The sequence below is a fragment of the Branchiostoma lanceolatum genome, chromosome 13 (genome assembly GCF_035083965.1).
Source record: "Branchiostoma lanceolatum isolate klBraLanc5 chromosome 13, klBraLanc5.hap2, whole genome shotgun sequence".
NCBI classification, from domain to species: domain Eukaryota; kingdom Metazoa; phylum Chordata; class Leptocardii; order Amphioxiformes; family Branchiostomatidae; genus Branchiostoma; species Branchiostoma lanceolatum.
Window position 1 is genome coordinate 7,999,381 of NC_089734.1, and position 19,185 is coordinate 8,018,565.

General features: G+C 41.5%; 4 protein-coding genes across 7 annotated transcripts in view; 2 read left to right on the forward strand and 2 right to left on the reverse strand.

Moving 5' to 3' along the window:
* LOC136447359 (uncharacterized) overlaps nucleotides 1-1,582 on the forward strand; it is a 30,823-nt gene extending 29,241 nt beyond the window's left edge. For all 4 annotated transcript variants that reach the window (XM_066446193.1, XM_066446190.1, XM_066446192.1 and 1 more), the window contains exon 9: nucleotides 219-1,582. In XM_066446193.1, coding sequence (XP_066302290.1) covers nucleotides 219-393 — 175 coding nt within the window. In that variant the 3' untranslated portion in view covers nucleotides 394-1,582. The remainder of the gene's footprint in view (nucleotides 1-218) is intronic.
* On the reverse strand, nucleotides 1,579-9,333 carry LOC136447360 (DBH-like monooxygenase protein 1 homolog). Its single transcript, XM_066446194.1, has 12 exons — nucleotides 8,830-9,333; nucleotides 7,993-8,142; nucleotides 7,492-7,665; nucleotides 6,613-6,696; nucleotides 6,020-6,205; nucleotides 5,654-5,756; nucleotides 5,245-5,417; nucleotides 4,458-4,649; nucleotides 4,085-4,144; nucleotides 3,669-3,805; nucleotides 2,969-3,131; nucleotides 1,579-2,529 (listed from the first exon to the last, which is right to left on the reverse strand). The coding sequence occupies exons 1-12, from the start codon at nucleotides 9,103-9,105 to the stop codon at nucleotides 2,344-2,346; spliced, it is 1,884 nt and encodes a 627-aa protein (XP_066302291.1). The 5' UTR covers nucleotides 9,106-9,333; the 3' UTR covers nucleotides 1,579-2,343.
* A 1,006-nt stretch (nucleotides 9,334-10,339) lies between these two features.
* On the reverse strand, nucleotides 10,340-16,084 carry LOC136447371 (serine/threonine-protein kinase 16-like). The gene is made up of 8 exons (XM_066446212.1): nucleotides 15,715-16,084; nucleotides 14,967-15,117; nucleotides 14,556-14,624; nucleotides 14,119-14,261; nucleotides 13,878-13,998; nucleotides 13,382-13,477; nucleotides 12,965-13,095; nucleotides 10,340-12,647 (listed from the first exon to the last, which is right to left on the reverse strand). The coding sequence occupies exons 1-8, from the start codon at nucleotides 15,789-15,791 to the stop codon at nucleotides 12,515-12,517; spliced, it is 921 nt and encodes a 306-aa protein (XP_066302309.1). The 5' UTR covers nucleotides 15,792-16,084; the 3' UTR covers nucleotides 10,340-12,514.
* A 9-nt stretch (nucleotides 16,085-16,093) lies between these two features.
* On the forward strand, nucleotides 16,094-19,107 carry LOC136447369 (PIN2/TERF1-interacting telomerase inhibitor 1-like). Its single transcript, XM_066446209.1, has 3 exons — nucleotides 16,094-16,320; nucleotides 16,717-16,896; nucleotides 17,365-19,107. The coding sequence occupies exons 1-3, from the start codon at nucleotides 16,204-16,206 to the stop codon at nucleotides 18,190-18,192; spliced, it is 1,125 nt and encodes a 374-aa protein (XP_066302306.1). The 5' UTR covers nucleotides 16,094-16,203; the 3' UTR covers nucleotides 18,193-19,107.
* Nucleotides 19,108-19,185: the final 78 nt, after the last annotated feature.

Below are 19,185 nucleotides of genomic sequence, written 5' to 3' on the forward strand. Positions count from 1 at the left end.
TATCCGGTGGTTGTTTTACGCGGCAGGAGTATGATTCCTACTGCAAAGAACTACTACCGGGTGCCAAAAGATACCCGGGCGGCGGAAAGCCCCTTCTGCCGCGAGAGAGAGGCCGGCCAAACCACGGTAGACAGGTTACATTTTCGGGCGGAACTGCAGGCGTTTGCCCCCCGCCCCCTCCCCCCCGGACTCATTTCTTATTTCCTTTTTTTTTACAGTAACATGGAGTTCGAGACCATGCTGATGATCCTGGCGGCAGGGTACGGACGCCCCATCCCGATCTACCAGTACCCAGGGGCCGGGGCGCAGTGCGGGGCCTGCGGGGGGTGTGGCGGCTGCGGAGGGTGTGGCGGTTGCGGTGGGTGCGGCGGCTGCGGTGGATGTGGCGGCTGAAGTCCTCTTGTTTCTATATCGGAGGAACTTGGTAGCCTGCTGTTTGATCCATTCTAGTTATTCTATGCCGTCGCTCCTATATTCCTCCTACATCGGAATATAGGTACTCTCCAAGCAGAGCATGGGATTCGGCTGGTTTTTGACGTGTTTTTAGGCGTTTTTGTCGGGCTTTCTACTTTGTCATATTTTTTTGTTGTATTACCAACCCCATTACAAAAAAAGATGACAAAGTAGAAAGCCCGACAAAAACGCCTAAAAACACGCCAAAAACCAGCCGAAACCCATGCTCTGCTTGGAGAGTAGAATATAGGAGTCCCAGCATGAATTAAACTAACTTGGATGGCACCTTGTTAGTCTAGCAACTGCGCACTCCGATGCTCGAACTAAGACAGTGTTGCACAGTGTTGGGCTGATAGTTACGCGTATTATTTACGTAATTTGATGAAGGAAAATGGAATCTGTAAAACACTTTCGTAGCAAACTACTGAACCATTGAGTAATCGTGAAGAATATGATCAACCTGCGGCTTCTGTGAAGTATAAGCCAGACTCAGACGATGAATGTAACATGAGTAGTGTCACACAGTAATCTAATAATGTTTCAACATTTCTACGTGTTTGTTGTTGAGAAAGTGGGCATAAAGGAAAGAATGACACATTGTCACAAAGAACAAAAGGCAGTAATTTAAGGAGTGGCTGATTTCGATGGTTTTTCTCCATGTATGTATCTGTATCAGATATTGTTTTACTAACCGATACGTGGTACACTTTCGGTCGGTGGGCATATCTTTTCCGAAACTTAATATCTTGGATGTCCAAGTCATGACTGTATATCCGGACAATGCCGCGTTGTGTTTGTACAATGCTGTATTGTATTTCTACATTGTAAAGCTCTTCTACTGCAACTTCAACAAAACACCTGTCTCTAAATTACAGCTTATACAAATGATATGACGTACACTTAGAAAATGTTGATATATTTGACCTGAAGGTTCTAATCTTGTTGTATAGATGGATGAAGATAATTGTACTACAGGAGAGAAACGCTTTGAAATCTCCTTAGATTTTACGCATTTCGTTTGAGCAGATTGATGTACTATCGAACCTTTCTTAATGCTGGGATTGTAATTCTAAACTCATGGAGTAAAACAGTTGTCATTAAAATATCACGGAGTTGTCTCCATGGTTAATCGGTGTGTAAAGCGTTTATTGTCTCATGACTCTTCTTGTTGAGCTGTGATACTACCTTATGCTAAAGTCTTTACTTACAGTACTTGGAAAGACGTAGCTGCTATTCTTAACTACATTAGTACCGATGTGATAGCATATTTTAACCCTGTACTACCATTCAAAGGATGCTCTGCACAGCAGCTTGATGCAGTATCTTCCAACTAACTTCATATAGCTTACCTTGGATATCCAATAATTACAAAGCTTTAGTGAGACAATTGCGATTTAAACTTATGTTGGTACTCATGTTGTCAACTACCATGTATAACTGTGACTGTAAAACAATTGGAAATTCCGATCGTACTTTTCCTGAAAGAATCTTAAAAATCAACACGCACTATAAGTTCACTGTTCAGGCAAATCTTCTAAACTGTGTACTACTGCCATCATTGGCAGAACAGATGATGATGAACGGTTAGGTTTCAGCACAATCACTGGAACGTTTTACGCTCTAAACGAGAACTACGCATGTGCAGCGAAATGCAGTGTGGGTAATATGGCAAAGATGAAGGCCCCTGAGGCATGAACAAAACCCGTCTGGTCATTGTTAAACAAACCGAGACAAGATCTGTTTACAAGTTAGGGGCCTTCACCTTTCACATATTACCCACAATGCATTCCGCTGCCTATACGTACTATAATAGAATCGTGAACCTATACACAGGCAGTAGTGGTGGTATACACTACTAAGAATTTTGACAGCGCCTCAGGGGCGGAGACCCTACAGCGCAGTGAGTGACATCAACACCGTAGGGAACATTATCAGCACCAGGGTCAGAATCGGACAGACATGCCGGGTGGCAGTCTCACCTCCGCTGGTGTAGACCTGACAGGCGCTCGTCTTCGGTTGGAATGGTCGAGTCATCGGGATGGGGGCTCGCTCCTCGCCTCGGGGCCACTGGCCGATCTTATAAAGTACAAACATGGAGAGGATTAAACAAGACGTGAACAAATGAAGGCTATCGGTTTCCGTAGATCAAGGAGGGTAGAGGGGTGGGTGGGGTTCGTCTTGCCGCGTAAGAGAACAGTATTGTCAAATCGTTGAACTGTCCAAAAATAACAAATATCTACATTAACGGCAAAACTGGCTTTTTATCGCCTCCTCTGGCATCAGTGTTGGGGTCTCTATAGAGAATGTCATCAGTAAAATGAAGCTATTTAAGTGTCTGAATGCTTTTCATAATTCGAAGGAAAAGTCGTTTTATGTCATTTATTCGTAGCGAGGTGACCAAATTTTACGAAATGGCCTGCCTTCTTTTTAGCGTAATGCGTAGGGTGTTCTTCTGAATTCAGCGTAAAGCGCTGTTGGGACCCCTCCATTCAGACCCTCTTATTTCCTGACTCACCGGGACTTGGTTCTGCTGATCCTCGCAGAAGAAGTAGTGGTTGGCCCGGAGCGCGTGGTCCTGGAACTGCCGCACCAGCCCGTCAGTCCAGTTCATGTTGTCCATGATCCACACACTGGACCTCCCAGCCAGCTCGGACGGGGATTCCACCATCCCATAATAACTGAAGAAAAAACAAGAGTCTGAAGACCTAATACCTACTCGAAATATTAGAGCCTTTGTAGATTGTTTGTTTTATCTTGTCTCATTGATTTTGCAAATATGGCTGTAGCTAGCATAATCTATTTTGAATGATGGCCCTCTCTACCACAATGACATAATTTGTTTAAACATTATTGAATGTGTAAAAATCCTTTAGTTTGGCAGAATTCCGTGTTTACCTTGCATCATGATTTATGTAAATGACCTGCACATTTACATAGTCTTTGCATAGATAACTTACACATGTCATAATTTTGATGGAGGTGACATCGCATTCAATCAAGCATAAGTTCATCCGTTCCAATGATGACATAGCACTTTAGTACAACGGAATTCTTTGTACAAATACTCGCCAACAAATGAGATGCTCATCATGATGAAGAGGTTACAGCAATGTCCATTTTATAAATAAACAAAAGCTACCCATACTTTTCGTAAAAGTATTCCTTGAGCTAGTTTGCAAAGCAAATAAAATAGAAGAAAAGAGAGACCGGCCTACCCCTCACGTACTGTCTCGACGCTGGCGAAGCGCAGTGTGGCGGCGTAGGTCGGCATGGACACGCACTGGGTCAGGTCCAGCCGCGGGTAGTAGATCAGGAACGCCAGGCACATCTCTCGGTACGTGGGCAGGCCGCCCTGCAGCGGGGAGAGGTTTCTTAAGCCGGCGTTACAATTCATGCGAGCGTCGGCCGACTTTGTAGATCGCCCGAAGCTCGCCGAATTTCAAAATCGCCCGAGCGTCGACCGTATAAATCTCGAGCGACGTCCGTCGAACGCTAAAAACTACAAATCCCCCATGAGATGGTACCATCTTTTGGACATGGACGAAGTCAGTATCGACTGACCTGGTAAAAGGCCAATATTTGGATAAACTTTTATTTCTAAAAACCATATATTCATCTTGTGCAGACTTACAATGGTCACTCGAGGACGCTTCCTGGTCTTGTAGTCACATTCCGTGACGATGTAGTCTCCCTGAAAAACAAAATTATTTCTTACTCAGAACAGATACAGCAAAGCAAGTTCATCCTTGAAGAAATATCCTGTTAAACAATCACGACCTTGAAATACAAATTTCATTCAAAAACGAGAATCCATCATTGCCTCGTGTAAAAGGTAAGAGCAATGGGGTTGGTGGAATTAGCTGTCCGGTCCGATCGACCGAAACAGCTGTTCGGTCCGATTTCGGGGTGGAAAAAGCTGTCCGACTGTTTCTGCGTGTGGTTGCGCCCCCCAGCAGAAATCAATAAAAGTGCAAGCAGTCTGACGTGTTGCCGCATAGGCGTACCTTCCTAATCTCCACCGGATGATGGAGGTATCTTGTCTGCTGGAAGTTGAAGTCGTATGTCTCATCCTCTGCTATTGGCGGAAGCTCGACTCCTCCCCGGAAGTGACGTGCCCGGATGGCCACGCCCGCCAGATGGGAGTGGAGGATCCCACCAATCACAGTGATGGAGTCAACAGACTGAGCCGCCATTTTCTGACCACGATATAAATGTAGTAACATACGTTTAGTAAATGAGCTAACTTTCGGAGACAATGGAAGAAACAAGCTTCAAAAAGCGCACTTTGGTTAACTCGTAGAATGTGGGATTATAAATGCATGTCCATCAACATGGATTTATAGGTGAGAAACCAGCTAAAGCATGCAAATGGTCCAACTAATAAATTAATACCTCAGTTAAAAAACACCCTTCCAAACTTGACTGTATTTCAAAGTTTCATTTTCATACACACAAAAAAATCCAAACTGCGCTTAATTGTACTGCTGCAAATGGTACTTTGTAAGCCTTATAAATGGTGAATGTAGACTTGAATAATATAGAATCCCCTAAAGTTTATAGTTGCATACAATAAGGTCGTTCACGATCCCGAGTACGCATGAGTGGTGACACGAATTGTGGGCAATGTGTCAAAGGTCCCATGAAACATTAACAAAAGACGTCGCCAGTGGACATTGTTATACAGAACGAGACAATAGTCTAGACGAAACTGTTAACAAGTTAGGAGCCTTCACCTTTGACCTTGCGCATGCGTACTTGGAATCATGAACAACCTTATAATTAATGTCTTACCTTTTTCAAGCAGTCCGGGTAGCAGTAGAACCGTGATGTGAATGTGGCGGCCCCGGGTGGGACCATCATGTGCGGACCACCGTCATTCTCCAACCCGGTCTCCAACACACCGACGTCATGCTGCCGCAAATCGGTCGTATAGTAAATCCGGACTCCAGAGCTGTCGTAATAATCTGCATCAAAATATCAAAAGCAAAAAGATAAATTTGTGAAACAAGCGGAAAATTTCGATGTCTTTCAAACAACTGTATTCGTGATGCGGGCGGATCAGTAATCAACTGTACTTTTGTAATGTCAGTCCATTATACCGGAACCTTTTGCCGGAATTGTCGCACAGCGATTGATTGTCATGTCTATTTCCACAACTAGCCTAGCCCTCATAAGTATACGTATTGCGTATTGTGCGTACCGGTACGTAATTCTGGATTGTCGTAGTGCATTTCCAGCATGATCAGAGTGGGGGCGCCGTCTTCCCCGAGAGGCAAGCCAGTGCCGTCCGGGAGAGTGAAGGGCTAAAAAAAGGGGAACAAAGGAAAGGATGAAAAGTTTATTATTGTTGCCGCATCATGGTCATTTTAATGTATGTACTTTCATTCTGTGGTAATATTACTACTCTCAGCTATAACTGTTCTGAACAAAAAATTGAAGAGCTATGACAAAGTTCGCTACAAATTACAATGGCACTGTATACAGTACAGTAAATCGCAGGCCGTATGCAAAATAAGGTCCATTATCTTTGACACTTTTATATACATATAGTAGCTGCTGTAAATACCCCTCCACCAACGGCAAACGCGGCCAGGATTCTTGAGTTGCAGTGCTCCCCCATTCCGGTAGAGGACCGCCGCCCGTAGCAATGTTCTCCCATCCCGACCAGAGACTCGTTCGTCCCCGGCGGACAGAAGTACGCGATGACGTGGTGGACTAAGCTCTCGTGCCCAGGCTGGACTACTTGTTCCCACTGACGTCATTAAAAGCGAAAGAAAACTTGATGAGAAAAACATATGGATCTCGCAACTGGTGCAACAAAATGCAAATGTCAAATGTAAGACAACAGCTATACACCAACCAAAGATTGTAATCAAAGCTTGTCCACAACACGAGATATCAAAATCGGAAGTTTCACTGCTGTACCATAGAAAGCCGCTGGGGGGCCAAAATCTAATCGTTTCTTTCTTTTACCAACTCCTACCAACCTACCAAATAACATCAAGATCTATCCGCGACTTCGCGAGTTATACGGTATACAAACAAACAAACAGACAGACACATGCAGCCGGCAACATAACCTTCTTAGCGTAGGTAATAATGGCCCTCTATCCAACTAAAGCTATCTGTCAATCAAAACTTCTAGAATGGTTTATTCACCTTGACGACATGGTACTTCCTCCCGACTATCGGCAGTCTGAAGCTCTGGCACCAGTACGTAGTATCCTCTGCCGGCACGTGAACCTGGGGATGTAGAATAAACACTTAAAGTTGCAATTCAATCTATTAACAATTTGTAAATTACAAACGTACTTTTAAACTCCGTATTATGGCAGTATTGAAATAACGTTAAGCCTTTATGCCACTATGGTTACATTATGTACTTTGGGAGCAGACTAAACATTACCCAGATGATATTTATACTATAACTAAGTGAAATTTTGTAGGGAAAATCCTAAAACTCTGGAGATCGAAGACCATTCCGACCTCCGGAGGCCATAGTCCTGGTTATTTCCGCTACTGGACAACATACTTTTATGCGCTGCTTTGCGGTTTCACGTTCTTGTATATTCACGGAAATCATGTCATGAAGCTATGGAACGTACATGTCAAGGAAAACTAAAACTTCATCGATCAGTTTATCACAAAGTACCAGTTTGTTTGAAATGATATAACGTATGTTTTCAACCCACAGACTGACCAGGATGGTCGACGCCATAGTCTTTCGAGACTGACGGCTGCCAACAACAATGTTTCCAGTACATAGTCCTGCTACGCCCGGCAATTGCCGGGTTGTAAATTATTGTTCTGTATGCTAGCCCAGACAATTGCTGGGTTGGGAATATTTCTACAATGCGCTAGTTGCAGCCGCGCGGTTGTTGTACAGCGTGGTAACTAAAATTGAGCAATATCAAACGAGTACCCTTTCTTTCAAACTTTTCTGCGCACCTCAGCAGTGGGGGTATATTTTTTCTCTGGAACACCAGCAGGACAAGGGTTAAGGTATTATATGGATAGAGAAAAATATCAGTCACGTACTTTTGGCACCAGGATCTCATACATAAGCACGTTGTCAGGAAGCGGGGTTTCTTCGGGGTCCTTGTCTAGTAACAACACGGACTTGACTCCACGGTTAGCCTCGTGGAAGGCAGGACCAACATTCGCCATCGGGTCAGCGTCGTTCCACGCGAAGATCACACGCGAAGTTCCGTCCTGCAAAAATGAAATAATGGTTATCAGCTCTACCCCTGAGGCGTTGTCAAAAAATCTACCATGGATCGATGATTGTTGTCTCATTGGACTGCGTCCTAAATTAGATCTGTGTTAGTTATGATGGAAATATTATGCTAAACGTAGATGTATGATTAAAAAGACAACAAAACACACAAAGCGTAAAACTCAAAGACTCGTTTTGTAGCGATGAACTCCATTGAGTGCTCTGTCAAATCACTCGATCGCCAAAGTGCCACAGCTTCAGTGAGATACCAGCTTAATAAAAGAAGGAATAATTCAACAGACGCAAACTGTTGAAACAAGTACCTCTATGACTCTGTCTTGTTTGTCGCAGGTGTCAAACGGTCTCTTGAAGCTGAGGCTGGTGTGGGTGCCATTCTCCCACCCCGACAGTAATACCCAGTCCTGGCTTGTTGTGTCTACTGCCGGGACACCGTTTTCTGTGGCAAAACGGTCCTGTGGAAGTGTACATAGCTTTGTGAATGAACAAGGCTAACATTTTTCGAGGCAGTGAAAGAGTTGATATTTTATTCACTTGAAAGTAAGGTCGCCTGTGTTGGCAGAAGTTACTCTGAATCAACTTGAAGGTTGAACTGTAATTGCCAACACAAAAATTGGACATACCCAAATCGTCACAGAAGCAGTGGACTGCTCAATTCTTGACAAGGACTGTAGCTGGTAAGTCGAAAATTTGGGTAAGTCCAATTTTTGCGTTGGCAATTACAGTTCAACCTTGATTCACTCGGATTGATATTTTATCGTAAGAGATTCAAAGAGTCAGAGAGAAGACGAGTTGCATACCTCGTATAAAGCGAACGTTAGAATAGAACTGAGCTATAGCTAGCTATATTGAATGAGGAAGACGGGGACGTCAGCTAAAGTAAAATGAACGAACAAGGCGCTATTACTGCCAGCTTTCAGTTTATCAATGAAAAATCTGATGTTTTCAGTGGTTACTTGGCTCAGATCAAAAATAAAAACAAGTCAAACGTTGATCAAGATTTTCCAACAACGGTGTATGATACTTATCTTCGTTGGCCTTTGTGAATGGGCCACCTTAACAAATAACGTGTTGTTCCATCATTGCGCCCACTTTCTTTCAGATAAAAGTCAAGAGGGATAAACTAAAAGTTAAAAACTAACCGTTAGAAAGGCGTTGCCGTTTCCGTCCACCCATCCAATGACGATGTCGGCTTCAGGCATCCCGCCGTGTGGAGACAGACCCAGTCCGACCCAGCCTCTCGTCTCGACTTCCACCGAAAACGTCACGGCTTTTTCCTCCGCGTCCACCGTCCAACCCAACACATATCTACCGTCCTTATCCAGAACCTCCCGTCGCCCGTACACGCTCAAACACTTCGACACAGAAGCGCCGCACAAGAGGACGAGGAAAACGATCTCGCACAACTTTCGCGCCATCTTAGAGTGTCCTGCGTCGGACCAACTTCGCGGTGGGCTAAAATGAAACTAGGGTCGACCGATCGCGATAGACCTATTTTGTGGGACAACAAAGCTCTATTCACTCACACGTCACGATTTACCAAGGTCTAATCTAACTGAGCCCGAATGGAAAATTAAGGGACGCCATTTGGTTATTGCCCTGGCAGCGACACAAAATGTCATTATTAGTAAGGGGTGTAGAAGACGTGAGGAGCTTAAGTTTTTCCTGCACTGGTTTGTCACGCAAATGTAGTTTTGTAACCGTATCCCAAGTTCATTTGGGTAAAGTGTACGGAGACGAGAAATGTTCTTTCTTGTAACTCGGGATTAAGTTTCAAATTACGCAGATTATGGACTTACGAACAATGAAAGGACAGAGCCTAATTCGGCAATTCAAGTTGAGATTCATAGTAAAATTATGTGCGTAGAAATACATATATTTATTAGCCGCAATGTTTGCGTTCTTTTAGTGTAAACCCTAAAAAGTCTGCTACATGTATTTTGAAATATTTCTCAGCAAACAAAAGGTACACCTTTCACACAAACATCGTGCGTTGTTACTTCACCCCAAGGGAGTGACTGTTTTGGCTTGTTATGTTTGAGAGACGCCCTTGACAGCAAGTCGCCGGGCCAGACACAATGCACGTTTATGAGAATAGTTTCCCGGCTTTCTGCTGGTCCCAGCAATGTTTAATTATGTGTGCCTAACGCGCCATTGATAAAGTCCCCCACGCAGCAGTAAGGCATTGAAGAAAGAAAACAACTTTGGAACATTACGTCATTGGCGTTAGGGAAGGCCAAGGGCGAATGAACGAAGTTTATATGTAAATCATGTGAATCATATGGCTTTTTTATAACAACTGCTACTACTTTATAGACAGCAATTTCTTAACAAAACGTCAAATGTGAACGTAGGTTTGGTATAATATAGTTTCCTCAATTAAACACGTAGGGCAGAAATGTAGGTTTTGTGTTTGTCTGCAAACGCCCTTAATACATGCCCTGTCATGCCATGCAAACGCCATGTAACCGAAATGGTGTGTCATTTAATGCAATGGTGTCCACAATATACAAAAGATGGTACGAAAAGTACAAATTATGGTCATCTTGGGGAAGAAAGTATGAAAGAAAAACTCACCGACCTGCAGTACCAAACTCAAGTAACCAACCAAACAATTGTAATTGTCTAAAGTAAAACAACAAGACGAAGTCATTCTTGTGACCATTTTCATGTTTATGACCATTTATACTTTGCATAAAACTTTGCAAAAGCTGCAGAAATGCAACTCACTTACACTTAGTATATAATAAAAATCTATACAAACATCTTGGGATACTGCTTAGCTTACATCTCTAATAAGATGTACGATTTCTACTTACTTTAGTTGTCCAAAAACGAGTGAAAATGTTCATCTGTTTGGACATCACATGTAAGATTCAGCCATGCCTTAACCAACCGGCACCAACCCTTCAATTCATTGGTTTTAGTGTAGTCTATACAACAGATTCGATAGGCATACTTAAGAACGAATATGTAGAGCAGAGGCTGTTTCAAGTGGGGTCTGCTGAGAAATAGATAGCCTGACAAAGCATGTAAGCGAAACTGTTTTGTTTTCAACAAGGTGAAAAAACTGCACTAATAAATTAGAATTATAGATACATATTGTCATGAAGCCAATATTTCTTTTGCAAATATTGCCTACTGCTGACGAAACAATATAACATTATAAATAAGACAATAATATTCAACTTGCAATAAACTTGATAATGTTAGATTCGTCATGTGGAACCTGACAAGAATTCAATTTTGCCTGTTCACATTATCATCATCATCCTTACAGTATTTGAAGCAAGCTACTATGTGAAAGCAAGGAGGTTAAATATTATTTAACCTCATTGGTGAAAGTCATGCTTAAAACTATGTGATTTATCCTCTTAATCTAATAGAGATAGTCTGGAGCAAGGATGACCATTGCCTCTGGCCCTTCACATACCACTGTGTCTGATTAGGCCTATATTGCAGATTTTTTCGCAACATTTCCAAAAAATGTTGTAGAAACTTATCTCGATGAAATTGCCATGGCCTTCTACAGTTTGTCTCATCATTGAATTTGTGCTAAACTGCCATATATGGCTTATAATCGTTGCAAGAAATATCTACCACTTCTTTCCATTAACTTAAGCCTATAACTTCTACTTTAAGAAACTTCAACCATTTTATTCACACAGGTAACAAACCCTCAGCCATATTGCACCCCTGACATGGTAATATTCAACACTTTTTGTGATTGTCAATCATCCAGCAATTTTTCCATCTTTTACCGCCAAAGAAGCCCCACCCGTAAATGCACATACTTCACACTTTTCAGGACAATAAATTTTGTCAGTTAGGAAAATGCAGAGAGTAGGATTGGCTTGTTTAGTAGATAGCAGTCGTTGTTTTTTTAATAGGAAAGTGAATGTGAAATAGTCCATTTCAGCAAGGAAGTTTTATATAGACCTCCTTGATTTTAAAACTCACATTGGTAAGAATTGAGAGCTTACATCTTACAATGAAAATCAGTAACTATATCAGTTTCTGGTAGACACTTCAGATGTACCAAATTGTGTTTTAAAAGCTAACAAATAGTTAATTTCATATCTTCCACACCTTGTACAAGAGAAGCTACTTGAAATCAAGCCCAGATATAGCTAAGCTGGGTAAAATGGAATGCATAGGCAATAGCTTAACTGAAAGCAAGATAAAATGAAAAGCTTGCTCAAAAATGTTAAAAAGAAAGTCTAAAAACTTAAACCTTTAAGTTGAATTCCTGGCTCTGTGTCAAAAGATTAAATAATTGTTCCTTTTTTCAATATAAAGGCTAGCCTCAGCCTTTATACATATTTTGCTTGAGCGACAATTGTGGTGGACTTAATCCTAATCAGCTCAAATCCTGGCGGCTTAAAATGCCAGTACCAGTATACTGTATTCTGTAGAGCAAGATTGGACTTTAAGTGACAGTATATTAGACCATCTGGATCAAAATTGAACTGTGATTTCCAACACACACAAAATTGGACTTGCCCATATTTTTAAATGATCACCTCCAGTCTTTGTCAAGGAATGAGCAATCCTCGGTTTCACTCACTCCAGGACGAAGTAAGAATTTTGCACACAGAACCAAACTTTTTTGCACAACGAATAAAATAAGCCATCTACATCAGGACTTTACAACTATCCCTCACCAGAAACAGGGTGCCATAGAATCATGATTCACTGTTCAGGTGTCCTGCCACATAGGACTGGAGTTGGTCTGTCGAAAATTTGGGTAAGTCCAATATTTTTGTGTTGGAAATTACAGTTAATCTTGATCCAGAATGACTTCTACTAAGACCGAGTAAGTGAATATTAGACCCTGTTAGCAGCCAGGGCATCCAAGCACAGATCCTCCACCCTCTGTATCAGCCAGTTGATGTTTGGTCTCTCCGCCGGATTCACCACCAGCAGGGCATTAATCAGGTCTAACAACTCTGCTGAGTATCTGGAAACATGGGGAAAGAAGAAGAAATATGCATTGTATAATAATTGCTCAGCTAAAAATCAAGGCAGAATAGGATGAGACCTTCATACCTTAAACAACTTGTGTTATTAACTTATTTGAGTAGAGACGACAACTGATATAATTTATGCAAATGGCACTATTTATACAATCAATGATTTATGATAGGTCACTCAAAAGCGTTCACCTCAATCGGCAAAGGTATGAGGTTATGGAACTCTAGTTCCATCTGTGCTAGATATGGCTTAGATTTGTGTTCAGAGCTTCAGCTTGGCTATAAGTGCTTGATTCGTACTTACAATGATTGTTGATCCTCGGGAAACTTGACATTTCTGCTGAGAACCGCTAGTTGCACACTGTCTCCCTTCTGCCACACAGCATCAAAAGGGCCCTCCAGGTAAATCATGGCATATACGGTACAGCCTAGAGACTGGGAGAACACATAGACTTTCTTGTAACAAAACATCACCACAAAGTTCAGCGATAGACTAGACAATATGAACATGTATCATAGACAATACACATCACATGAATATAACTCACAAGTCTTGCAAACTATCTAATAGTTGATTGTTTCACCAAATCTATATTTTCCTATTGCTCCATGTTTTCTAAAAATCTTTGCACATGTTTGTCAAAGATGAATAAATTGTTACAGGTGTATAGATTTACTAAACAGTAACAGGCAATGGGTAAGGAAAAAAAACTTGACCTACCCAAATGTCCACCTTATCATCTATGATACAGTGACTTTCCACATGAAAGAGTTCTGGTGCTCTCCACGGCATGGTGCACTTGGCTGCTGCAAGGTCCTAAAGGAATAGTCATCAGTGTCAATGTACTACTAGTATGGGAATAGGTGCACCTAACCTAAAAATCTAGGTGCATAGAAAAAATTTTTGGGTGCACAACATAAGATAAAGTAGAAAAACAAGTCAGCAAAACATCATTACAAACCCAACAGCCTCTTCAGAACTTCAGTCTGTAATTCTGTAGCTAACTTCAAATACTAAAGAAGTAATACATCAAACAAACTACAACAAAGGTTATATTGCCTTTTCTGATGCTTAAATTTCAAGAATAATCTGTATACCAAATGTACAATAGCCTATAGCCTACAAAAGTTTCTAAGTGCACTGGTGCACAAAAGTGCACATGCACCCAGTATTTCCAGCCCTTCTTATGGTTATACAGAGACATGGAGAAACCTGCCTGCATTGCTTGAGCTTCTGAGGAGCCTTTAATCTCCACCCTGGCTGGTCCCACAGAACCAAAGTCCATCAGAACTGGGGTGTCATTCTCATCTAACAGGACATTGGCTGGTTTGATGTCCCTGGAAACATTATACAGACATTAGTATACTGTACATGCATCGACTTTCAATGATAGTTTTTTTAGTGACCACTTTTGAAAGTTGAACATTCAGATGAAAAGAAGCTTCCTACTTCCCCACCTGTGAGTGACAGGTGTGGGCGTGGCCTCGTGCATGGCCTTGACTCCTTCACAGATGCCCTTGAAGATGCCCAGCAGCCTGTCCTCGTGGATGTGCCCATTGTTCTTGGCTGTTTTCTCAATCAGGTCTTGTAGAGAACCCAGCTACAGGTTCAGACAGAATCAAAAACATTTAATTTCCTATAAAAAAGATGACTAAGTTCTATGGCATTGAATGCATATGGAATAGCTAGCTTTATCCGAAACAAAGTAATTTTTGCCATCATATTAGTTCATGAACAATAAACTGTGAAAGACATAAAGGAGTAAATACTGTAGAGAACTCTTATTCTACAGAATATGCACATATAGCTCTAATCTATTTGAAAAACACTGCATGATCAACAAAATACAATCACTGATTATGACGAATAAGTTCATACTGACGTACAGACCCACCTTGAAGAAAGGAAAAACTATCCAGACAGACGTGGTCTGGGTTTTCTTGACAGTTGTAAACTCCTCAACCTGATGAAAGTAAAAAAAAAACAAGTCAGAATATTGTTTCTAAAAGTTTTGAATTCAATCCACTTCCTTACTAGTATGCACATTTATCAATTACCATTTGCTGAAAATGAAGGTCATGAAACCTCCAAAGGTTGCTAAATCTTCACCATACTCATGTACTAGTGTTGGGTTGGTTTGCTTAGACTAATTCTGCTCTAATTCGTCTGGCAGGAGAGAGCAGCCTTACTAGCTAGCCCGAGTTACAGTCTCTATAAAAAAGTCTATATCCACAGCAGTACAGCTATTAGGCAGATCAACCAAAAGTTGCAATCACACTGTAATAAAAAGCATCTGTCTGTAAACCTTGATTATATTGGGGTGGTTGAACATTCTGCAGTACTCTGCTTCTTTCAGTGCCTCTGTCTCATCCTCCTTAGAATGACAGGTGATCCTCTTTAGAGCAAAGAACTTCCCAGATTTCTTGTCTTCTATCAGATCTATGTAGGCATAACCCCTGGAAAAATACACCACTTAGACCACATATAGAAGCAAAAAAAGACAAATGACAATAAACGTTCTCAGTTAATAGGGTCTTACCATTGTGTCTAATTCATGTGGCGTTGCAGTGGCATAATGGCAGGGTGTTTGGCACAGAACCCAGAGACCCTAGGTTTGAATCCTGAAATGCCCTGTTGATGGTGTGCACTTGGGAAAGGCTGACTTATCAAATTTACACTCACTGACTCAGGTGAAAATGAAATGAGTACCTAGCTTCGGTTATGGACGTCCCTCGGATAGGACCTTAAAAAGTTAAATGTAGATTGGTAGATCACATGTTTGAAGATAGCCAAACCTCGAGCATGTTAAGGAACGAACCACACTTATCGAAAAGAGTAGGGGTACTTCCTGGTGTGAGTGGATCAAATAAATCTGTTCTGTACAAACCTGGTGTGTTTGAGGCATGCAGTTAACAGGGTAGGCAACACAAACAAAAACAGAACTTGGGGTATACATTTACTATTCGTTATCACGCTGTATCAAGTTACTATATTATTTGGTGCATAATAAATTTGTTTTTAAACTATGATCAAGAAACACTTTGCATCCTTACCCCTCTCCGATCCTTTCCTGCATGTAGAAGGCCCTGTTGTTGATGGTGATCAGACCCTTGCTGCAGTAGCAACCCATGGTTGCCAAAAGTCTGTCAGTTCACCCTAGTCCAACACCTCGCGACAGCTGACTCTGTTTATGTTTTGACACGTGTACTTACCGGTGGGAGGGGGGGGGGCAGACAATTTACCTCCAACAATCTAGGACTCTTTTGCGACCTAAAACGGCAATGTCTCCCACAGAAGTTCAAGCTGCCAAGCCAAGAGGTCTCTTAGATAGTTGTCTTTCAGTGATTCCTGTTATTATTTAAAATTTACATAAGAAAAACGCGAAAAGATCACAAGTTGCGTCTTTTTTTCTCCCGAGCCGCCATGTTTAAAAGGAATGATGGGTAAATAGGGTCAAAGGTTACAGCGTTTTCTTCGCGTGCAGTCTGGATAATTTTCTCGTCCGAATTTTGCGAAATTCAGTGATCTAAACGCAGGCAGAGATGCTTGCTGAGCCGAGAAAACGACAGAAGTGGTCGTCAGATCCTCGCGGAGCCTCCTGGAGTAACGATGACTCCAAGTTTGGGCAGAAAATGCTGGAGAAGATGGGTTGGCAGAAGGTAGGCATGTTACCACACGTGTCTGATGGGGGAGGGGGGCGGATTTTAAAATTCTTAATTTGTGAAGGGTTTTTGCAGACATTCTCATAACATTTAAACACGCGATATTGCAATTATGTGGTTATCAAGGAAAGATCCTGTGTTCACATAGCGATTTGTAGATTTTTATCAAATTGAGTGTCATCAAAAATTATATATGGCAGGATCTTTAAACCATAAAAAAGCATTTTTGAGAAAGGGTTCCCAACATAATTTTTAAAAGAGGCAGACCTTAAAACGTCCTGCAAGTAAGTACATAAACATATAACTCAGCTTTAGGATTACACTGTATCTAATGCTTCAAGTTGTTGCTAAAGCTAAGGGATAAAGTTTAAACTAACTTTTGGTCCACCCCAGGGTAAAGGCCTTGGTGCTAAGGAGGATGGCATGACCAAACATGTGAAGGCCTCCCTGAAGTTTGACCAGACCGGCCTGGGGTGCAGTACTGACCAGGCCGATAACTGGATCGCTCATCAGGACGACTTCGACGCACTGCTGGCCGGTCTGAACGCCAGCCATGGAGCCAGCAATGGAGAGGTAAGGAGGCTATAGGAATAATTCAAAATTATTAATCTTTGTCCAACTTCATGTTGTATAAGTCGAGGAAGTCAAGTAAGTCAACTTCATGTTGTGTAAGTTCAGGATTGAAGTCATCTGTGAAACCCACTTTAATCTACTGCCAAACAGTGTTGATGAAATGCACAAGGCGAGTAGTATGTAGTCTCCTAGCTCCTGGGGATCGAACCTGGGCGGCCAGTGAACAAACCCAACGCATTTACCACACGGCTAAAAGGTTTGGACTGGTTACATTGATCAGTAAGTGGCACTTTAACCACACTGTTACATTGAGTTACATAGTTCTTGTTGCTATTAGTGTTGTAATCTTATAGTGTGCTTGTTGCAATATAGTAACTTCTAAGTTCTATAAAATAGACGGGGAAAAAACATATATCCTGCTGCACAAGATTCATGGCATGAAGACTTACTAGAACATATTTCTTTCAGACTGAGTCGAACACGAAGACAATAAGCATAGAGGAGAAGTCCAAGTCTTCCAAGAGGCGTGTTCACTACCACAAGTTCACCAGGGGGAAGGATCTCTCCAGCATGAGCCAAGCTGACTTAGCTTGCATCATGGGTAAAAAAGCCAGCAAATCAGAGCCAGTCACTCCTAACCAATCAGAGCCAGCCACACCCAGGATCCAATCAGATGCCGAGGATGAGGACAGCGGCGCCTCCTGTCCACCGCTGGCCAATAATTATGGAGTTACCACCATCACAAAGTCACAGAGCATACAGGATTACTTTGCACAGAAAATGGCAGAGTTAAAGAAGTCTAGGGCAGGGGGAGAAGTTGAAAGTCAAGATGGCAATGCCAAAGATGAAGATTCAGAGCCTCAAATTGAAAGCTCCTCAGAACGGAAATCGAAGAAAAAGTCCAAAAAGAGAAAACGCAAAGAACAAGAAGACAATGCCAGTTCAGAAAGTGAGGGAGTAAAAGAAAGTGCTTCCATCAGAAAGAAGAAGAAAAGAGAACGTAAAGAAGAAAACAATGAGTTGATTGAAATGGAAGTCACAGGTGAAGTAGACAGCCAGAAGGAAAAGAAGAAGAAGAAGAAAAGGAAGGAGAAAGAACTGGAGGTTCTTGAGCCACAACAGGAAGTTCTTGAGGAAAATGAAAGTAGTAGAAGGAAATCAAAGAAGAAGAAAAAGTCTAGGGACACAGTAGATAGATCAGAAAATGATGTGACACAAAGTGAAAGTGTTACACCTGAGGCAAAGGAAGAGAGAAGTAGTAAGAAGAAAAAGAAAAGTAAGAAGGAAAAGTGTTAACAAATGGATTAGCTGAAGTGTCCTTTTACTTGAATTTAGGAATTTTTAAGTCACACACATTTCAGATGCATGCCTCAATAGTACACTGCTGTATCTCATGGGTAGACATGTGTAACATCTTGTTATGTGCTGATTTAAGTACATATAGCAATTAAATGTTTCAGTTTATACCATGTAGCAGCGGCATCTATTGAACTTCAAATGAACTGCAGCAATGTGGAGAATGAAGTAGATGTTCCCACTGAATGGATGACAATGGTTAATTGATTATGGCATTGTGATTTGTATGTAGCTCGGAAACAATGTACAGTACTAGTAGTCCCACAAGTGTAGCATCAAATGAACTGTCCAACCCAGTATTATACGATAGCATCAAATGAACTTCCAAATCCAGTATATATTACCCCACTGTTGAAACACACATTCCACTGATGGTAGTCTTGTTAGCCTCAAGTACTTGTAGAGCTTTTAATGCATGGTTATCTTACAAATTTGAATGAACTTAAGCTACAAGCTAGCGACTGGAATGAAAAATGTGTGCAGTGCATTTCTATGATGTATTAAGGTACCGGGGTAGGTGGATGAGATATTGTGTGAATCTGATGAAAAGACACCCCAGAATGAAATACTAGTACCAAGTTTTCTTGCGTCATGTTTACTTGTCTTACCCTGTGTTACCATGGCAACATGAACCATGGATACAAACACAATAGAGCCAAGTACCTGTCTTACAAATGATTTACAATAGATCGTTATCCAGTATTCCATTAGCAAAGAAGAATGTATGGTATACTTGAAGGGGTTTAATGACGTATGAATTAAGTTGGTAATTGACTGGTTAATAGTGGGAAAAGACATTTATGTACCTAAGGTTGATCAATTTACACTGAATAAAATTGGGAAAATTTGTCTTTAGAGCATGTTTCTGTTTGTGTCACTCTGTTGTTGTTGTTATTCACCTTATAATACTGTCCTATGTTAGTACTCTCCAAG